At 43.7% G+C, this 8,376-nt stretch overlaps 1 protein-coding gene across 1 annotated transcript in view; it reads left to right on the top strand.

The window, feature by feature from the left end:
• Positions 1–299: 299 nt before the first annotated feature.
• The window catches only part of PLCXD3 (phosphatidylinositol specific phospholipase C X domain containing 3), a gene marked incomplete at its 5' end in the record, with an annotated part of 182,323 nt that continues 174,246 nt past the window's right edge, over positions 300–8,376 (top strand). The window contains one exon of the mRNA XM_081233699.1: positions 300–402. Coding sequence (XP_081089825.1) covers positions 300–402 — 103 coding nt within the window. The remainder of the gene's footprint in view (positions 403–8,376) is intronic.

Raw genomic sequence — 8,376 nt, 5'->3', positions numbered from 1 at the left:
ACGCATAGGAGGTATAAGACGGGAGGAGGGAGTCGGGGAGGGCGGGGAGAGAGGAGAAAGCTGAGCGCGGACGTCAGGAACAAAAGCTCCAGCGGAGTCTGGCGGAGGCACGAAGGGAGCATGGGGTGTTTTGAATAATTATTAAAATTAGCATGTGTCTGCGCCATCCTGTGGGTGTGGCGCGCAGCGCAGCGGAGTGTAAACTCTAGCGGGGCTGGAGCAAACATTCGATTAGCGGCAGCAGCCTGCCAGCCTGCCCGAGGAGCGTGAGGACCAGCGCGCGGCACAGCGACCGCACGATGGCCTCGTCTCAAGGGAAGAACGAGCTGAAATTCGCCGACTGGATGGCCACTCTGCCCGAGAGCATCCACAGCATCCCCCTCACCAATTTAGCCATCCCAGGTAGGCGCGCTGAGGCTGCCGACGGGGCGCTCGGCGTCCGCTCCACCTGCCCCGCCCTGCTTTATCTGCCACGAAGTGGTAACTTGCCACGATGCCCGCGGGAGGGAAACTCGTCTCCAGGGGTGGGTCTCGGCCAGGCGAGTGCGTGCCTGGGAGCCTCCGGGCTCCTGGCGTTTTCCAAACGTCTGGGGACCGTGGCGCGGGGAGTCAAGGTGACTGATTTTCCATGGGTTTTTGAAGCAGCTTGTGTGAGAGGGCTGGGGCAGGGGAAAGGCTTGGCTCCAGGACGGCGCCTCGTGCCCCCCTGCCACGTTTTCCCCGAAGACTTGGGGCTGGGGGCGATTTCTGGGGCTGTGGGGTGATAGTGACCCGTGAGAGCGAGCTGCTGTCCTAAGGGCTCGGCTCCGGCCCGTGGACCTCCCACTCCATCCCTGTCACGGAATCAAGCGGATCTGGTGGATTTCTCTGTTAGAACCTACCCGAGTCATTTATATTCGTCCCTAGTCTCCTTTAAAGAGACTAAGCGCTTCCCGAAGAGTGATGAAAGTTCAGGGACCCGCGGCGGCGGCGTGATCGCTGCCCTTGACCTGGAGCTGCGGGGGGAGAGGAGCGGAGGCAGCAGTTTCCTGATCTGCGTGGACCTAGAGGGCCTGGCCGGGTGGCCGCCGTCTGGATTTTGGTCCAAGGGCTGTTAGCAGCCTGCAGCGCGCGGGTCAGGAAAGCAAACCCTCGTGGACCGTGCATTTGTTGTTCCGAACAGAAGCGGGGCAGGGGAACCTGCGCGAGCTGCGGCGGAGGGGTGGGATTAATAGGCAAATCTTAGGAAAAAGATGATTGCGGCGGTCTCCGGACAGGCTAGCAGGACGGAAGCCTGGGCAAAGCGAGGAAGAGACTGGAGGCATCCAGAGGCTCCAGCATAGCGCGCACGTCTGGGACCAGAGGACGAGGCAGGTTTTGGGGACGGGAGCGCAGCAGACCCTAGTTCGGATGTGCAGGAGGGAGGGTCGTTTCAGGACGGTGTACCACGGTGACGGCTGGGGACACAGCCATACTTCGTTGACTTTTCGCCTGGGCTGAGGGTGCAGATGCCTGACCCTTCCAGGACTCGGCTAGAGGGCAAAACACCGACAGGCTGTCCACCCCCTGCCCCAAGCTGTGCCGTGTTATCAAGTTCAACCTTCTGGTCTGCCTTCTCTAGATCTTCCCTATCCGGCGCCCCCTCTCAGCCACTGGGGGAAATCATACTTTAAAAAAAAAAAAAAAAAAAAGGAAAAGGTGGGTTTTCTCGAAAATTCCAACAGTCTCTAACCAGTAGCCCTGGAATTGATCAGTAACTCAAATCAATGGTCGTTCATCAAGTGGATGTTTGGTGGTTATGATAGGCACAGGCTACACTCTGAGAGCCAACCCTGAAAGGGAAGGGTTCGTCTACTTTTGTCCTTCTTCAAGAGGTAGCTTCCCAAGAGCCCAGGTATCTCCAAGGAAAAGAACAAGACAGCTTCTCCACTCTGCACTTACCCTGCTCCCTGGGTGAGCCTGGGGATTGCTCTTTTGCAGGAGACAGTAGAAAGCACAGAACTTTGTTGGCCAAATTCCACTCTCACTTCCACAGGCATTCCTATCCTCTTTTCTACCTTCCTTTTTATTTTTTGGTTTTTAGAAGGTTACTTTTACATGGTCTCACCCGAGGATTTGTGCTCACACAAAAGGTAAGACGGGCAAGGACTCTGTTGCCAGCCTCCTGATAGGTGACTCTCCAGAGACACAGGGAGGTTAAAAGCCCAAGTTCACACTGCAAGTTCTGAGGGATGGTATGATACCATGTCTGAATCTAACTTACTTTTTTATAATACTTCACTTTTCAAAGCCCTAGTATGTAACCGAGATCACATAATCCTTCCCCAAACCTTGTGAAGCAGTCGATGCTGATAAGTATTAAATCCATTTCACAGATGTGAAAATTGCACCTCAGTGAGGGGAAATGACCTACAATCAGTTCAGTGATATAACCCGTAAAATGGTCCTTAGGAAAAATCTCCTAGGAATTTTGGAGGGAAATGCTCTGGGGTTTGTATCTGAATGATTCAGCAACAAGTACTAATCAGGGTGAGAGGACAAGGAAATAGGCATTTGCAGGAACAGGATGAGTTTTCTTTGCTTTCCGCAGGACAAAGTGAAAACCTGAGATCAGAGGCTTTGATATTCTGATAGTCCTACAGCAGAGACATACTGATGATGGCATTGGATGCAGTGGGAATTTCCACTGCTTTCCCAACTCCTCTTAGTTGTATACTCAAAGTGGATCCCCTGCAAAGCCTTCCATTCTCACCCTCAATACTTCTGAGAAAAAAAAAAAAAACCCTATTTCACCAATCTACACGCCTGAATTCCTCCATGATTCTGTAATGTACGTTTGGCAGATCCTCACGTATAAATCCAGGTTTTAAAATGGGCTTGGTACCTTTCCGCATTACTCAACTTGTGAGAATTTTTGGAGGAAAAAAGACGTTCAAACTTCGATAGTCAGGGAAGACTAATTGGAGACTATTAAACAATAATGGAATAATTGCCTTAAAATCATGCTAATAGCTTCCTGGCTGCTGCTTGTTTACTTGGCCAGTTGCTACAGCTTGAATTAAGTAATTATCTCCACCATTTAAAACCACTCCTGATGTACCACACAAGTGTTTTTCTGTAGGAGGGAACGGCTGCTCAGTCATCCTCAAAGCTTCAGGTTTTCTTAGGTGGAGCGACTGGAAGGTGAAGAGCTGTCTAATTATGAAGCCATCCACCTGGGGCAGCTGATCTGGATTACCCAGAGCTAGTGCAAAGAACAATCTGCAGGTGTGTGATATTCCTCACCAGGTGTGCGGTTCTGGCATCTTTAAATGTTTCTCAAGTGTCTGCATCTTGAATGCTTTCATAACCAAATTTCTTCGTGGCTGTTTTGCATTTAAATGGCCTCATGATTTGGTATTGACTGGCCTAAGGAATTAAATTAGTAATCGGTATTAGTAGTTTTACTTTCACTTTATTTTTCAAAGGAATGGTAGTGTCGTAACACACTGACAGTTACTCGGATTTCGGTCTCATTTGTCTTTTCTTCCTATCTCTGATGACACCAAGCTAAGTTTTCATTCATACATGTTTGCTTAACAATATCCTGGCATTTTGGTTTATGAATAATGTGTCCTCCCACCACAAACAGTTGAGAGAAGATAAACGGGGATGGAAGCAGGGAGACAAAGTATCAAATTCAGGTGAAGTCTGATGAATTTCTGGCATTGCTGAAGCCGAGTTCTAACTCTATAATCATAGTGCTGCCAGAACCATTGTAAAAAGATCCATCATGGGAGCAAGCAAGCTGTTGCTTGACCTGGGTAATTTGTTGGTGATCTGGATCTATGACAGGGAGTCATTCTGTCCAAAATCTAAAAGATCAGGAAGGGTTTTCACTCCATGGGAGGGTTCCATTATGCATTTTCTGATATGTGATGATAGTCTTCTTCACATTATACAGTAAATTGACCATGTAATAATGAAAGATTGGCTAAAATGTTGTCGACTAGAATCTCAGAAAGAGTGTATGTTTCCTTGGTGTCAGAGTTGATTACTGAGTTGACCACCAGTTGGCCTTCGAGCTGGACCCGGGCAGAGTTTGCTTACCCCATCCCCTGTCCTTGGAATGTACTTTCTGCCCACTGTTCACACAGTGGGAACCATTTTCAAGGATGCAGCCTTGAGAGAGCAATGTGTTACTGAGACCATCTGGACAGTGTAAGTGGCTGAACCTCTTTAAAGCCTCTATATAAACTTTTAAGATTCTGGCAGGTAGGTGCGGATATCCAGACATCATGCAGCTGCCTTAAAACAAGCTTCTTAGGTAAGTTCCCTGCTTATTAAACTTTCCACCTACCAATCTGGAAGTGATATGCCTTTCTTTGGTCTCTTCCTTGCCAGTTTTCAAATCAAAACTTGAACAGGAATTGTTGACTGTACTTTAGATAAGGAACACAGAAATGCTTTAGAAATCGATCATTGTTCTTGCAGATTTTGTACACTCTTCCAGAAAATGCTAACACCAATGAAAAAGAACAGTCTTACTTAGGGAAACTAGATGTATATATAGCTCCAGTTTCTGTGTTCTTGTGTTGGCTTTTATTAGTTTTAAATTTCTTCCCTCACAGTGATCTCTTCTTGTTCTTCCTGGAGCCAACTATCTTCCTTTTCCTTGTAATTTACTATTTCTACTTTGATTAGGATGAGACAATCTACAGAGAAAATCTGGGACTGGGTCTAATTGTACACGTTTCTTTTTAAACACAGGGCATTTTTTTTTCATCATTTTAGTTCTGATAGTGATATGGAAGTTAATTTTTCAAAGCAATCAAAAAACAACAAAATTGTTTAGAATGACTATCTTTCTTGTGTTGCCTTTCCAATTCCCAGTTTTGTTTTTGATTTTGCTAAAAAGAAAAATCTCATTTAAAAAGTTAAATCTCATTGAATATCTGGAACATAATTTATCGTACTGGGGCTCTTTCTTGATGAATTGAACTGAATCACCAACTATTACTAATCAAGATAAAATGATACTTCCATCATTTTACAATTTACAAAGTGTTTTCTCATGAACACACATGCTTTTCACATGTTCTATCAATAGTCTCCTCAGGCCTTGCTACTCAACGTTGATCCAGGGATCAGCAGCATCAGCATACATGGGTGCTTGATAGAAATGCAGCATCTTGGACCTCAGCCCTCAGACTGATTTAATCACAATCTGCATTTTAACAAGATCCCCAGGTGATTTATATACCCATTTAGTTTGAGAAACACTGCTTAAGGTATCTCTAAGAGGAACCTTTATGTAAGTGGCAGAACCAAATTTAAATATACATCTTTGACTAAGTTCTTTCTAATGGACCATGCAGTCTATCTGTGAGTGTTAAAATTTACAATCAGGTTTAGAGCCAGAGCCCCATATCTGATTCAAGGCTAATGGCCCAGGTTGGGAACATTTCTGATAACTGACATTACAGTTCAATAAAATCACAATAAAAGTGATTTAATTGCTACCTAAGTGTTCAAATTATGTCACTGTGATAAATGTAAAATCTTCCCCCTCATTTCCTTAAAGTCCTGATGCTCCATACCAGCCATCAACAGCACTTAAAATCAGACCATCTGGTGATGCTAGTGGTCACTAATGACAATTTAGGAGACACTCCATATTGGTTCTTGTTCATTTAATCTCACTTTTTTGTGTGTGTTACAGGAGCCGGTACTTTTGTTATATTTATAGGTCACAGATTTGTTCACCTTATCTATAAACTAAAACTTTTCAATATTGCTCTGAAGTAATAGTGGCATCATAAATGCAAACTGTAGTAATAATCAACATCAGAAAGATCTCAAACACAAAGGTAAACAGTAACTTGAGTTTTGATGGAAAGAAGATCAATCTTCGTATTTGCAAACCATACCTCATTTATTTAAATCATGGCTTATATGGAATAGAAACATGCATAAATGTGGTTATAACTCACTTGCTTGAATTTTAGTTATTTTAGCATAATCAGTGTGCTAAAAGAGTTAAAATTTTAAAAAGAACCTTCAAGTTTTTAAAATAGATACGTTTATATGTTAAGGCTCACACACTTTACTCATATGAAGATTTCTCATATCATTACTTAGAATATCTTGTATCCTATTTAATTCCAACCCTACCTAATCAAAATAGAAAGAATAAGTTACAAAGAGGAGGAGTAAAATTGTTGAGTGACATACATCAGCAATAAAAATAGCAAATATTTATGAGGAAAGACTAATAAATGAGGATACAGGGACACAAAGTGTAATGTCCCTTAAACTCTATCAGCCCCAAAGTAAAATCGGAGTCATGTTCATTGTCAGTTTTGACCACTCTCAAGTACCTCCTTCATGGACTTCCAAATAGTTCTAGAGGGCTTCCCTGATGGTGCAGTGGTTAAGAATCAGCCTGCCAGTGCAGGGGATACGGGTTTGAACCCTGGTCCGGGAAGATCCCACATGCCGCGGAGCAACTAAGCCCGTGCACCACAACTACTGTGCCTGCGATCTAGAACAACTACTGAGCCCACATACCACAACTACTGAAGCCCTTGTGCCTAGAGCCTGTGCTCCACAGCAAGAAAATCCACTGCAATGAGAAACCCACGCACCGCAATAAAGAGTAGACCCGCTCACCGCAACTAGAGAAAGCCAGTGCACAGCAACGAAGACCCAACATGGCCAAAAATAAATAAATAAATAAAATAATTAAAAAACCCAAAATAGTTCTAGAAATCTCTGGAAAAATTCTTAAATATATTTTATAAACCGATTTTTTTGGCTAACACACACGTAGTATCAGCAACTTTCCTTCTTTCCTGTTTTGGGGAACCTATGGGGAATTGTCATGTTTGCTGCTTTGACATGTAGAGGAACTGTACTTCCATAGTTTTATACCCAAAACACCACTGCTGCTGGTAGACCCACCAGGGCTTGTGCTAAGTCTGCAGAGGCCCAACACTGAGGATGTTAATGAGTAACAAGGGCCGTGGATTCCACTATGGTCAAAGGCTCTCAGAACTGAGTCCCCCATTGTGGAAGGTGCTGATGCCAGTTCTACTGCTGACGCTGTCACTGCTGAAGCCATGAGTGCCAACACCACTAGACGCTTTCAATCCTTTTGCTCTTTGTATGCATGCCAACAAAAGAGCTCTTTGAATTTATGTTGATTCTTTTGGTGTTACCACCTTGCCCAAGGACTCAGGTATGAGTTTATGAGGGCTGGGCAGAGGACAATAGGTTTTATTCTGTACTCTGCATCATTCTCAATGTTAATTCACTCTCTGCATGCACATGTGTATGTGCATGTGTGTGTGTGTGCATGCCCATATGTGTATCAACTTTCTCTTAAGATAACTTCTTTTCCAAGAAGCTTCTTGATATTTCCTATAAGTAGACCTCTGGTGCTACCTAATTAATCATTCCTCCAGACAGGTCCAGAGTAGGAACAGAAGCTGGGGTCCATACTGTTCCCAGTGAACAGCCTGGGACAATGTAAATAGAGCCAAATAATCTGATAGACCTAAGGTAGTTATTAACACCTTCATTGCTTTAAAGCACATTAATTAATTGATGTGCTCTGAGCCTTCAAGAGAAGGTTAAATCTCATACACACATATGCACACATTTTAACTATTGTTGGTTAAAGGGGTCAGCTCTGTTAATTTGGAAATTTTACCTATTACCACCAATGAGGTTTATCCATAACCATTACCCATGGGCACCCAAGGAACTTCTAGGTACAATTAAGGAATTTGTTATCCTCAAGAAGCTTATAGATTATCTTAGTTCTCTTTCTCTGTGCAGGGTTAGGATCAGTCTCAGAAGATTGGGGACCAGAAAATTATAAAAATCATATATTCTAGAAGGCAAGGGAAAGTGAGAGAGAAAATTACCATGGTTCAAATGAAATTCGGCAACCAGAAGCTTTCTACGGCAACATATGCTTTTATTATGCTCCATTAAGAGAGGAAGATGGGTCAGAAAGAGGGTCAGAAGGAGATGGTTAAACATGCTTGAGAAGCTGCCAGGATTAGTCACCTCCAGAAATCAGGTACTGAAAAGGATGGTCCATTGATTTGTTAGATGTGCTCTTGTTATGTTCCTATATTTCATTATAGATCCTGAGAGTGGACAACTCTTACACCACTCTATCTTAAATGTCAGCTAATATTATGTTTCACATAGAAGAATTCTTCTTGTGAATTAATTTTTATGAAGCAGCCATGTTTATCCTTGGTCAACATTATAAATGATGGTTGTGTTCCTTGATTCACTTGGAGAATTGTTCTTCATGAAGGTAAGTGGACTCTGATGAATGAATGACAATCTTAGTTTCCTGGTAGGCTTCCCTGGAGGTCCCCTCTCTCTTGTTGGCTGGTG

This window comes from Mesoplodon bidens (assembly GCF_964165515.1).
Source record: "Mesoplodon bidens genome assembly, chromosome: 4".
Lineage (NCBI taxonomy): Eukaryota > Metazoa > Chordata > Mammalia > Artiodactyla > Ziphiidae > Mesoplodon > Mesoplodon bidens.
This window is presented reverse-complemented; position numbering and strand designations above follow the sequence as displayed.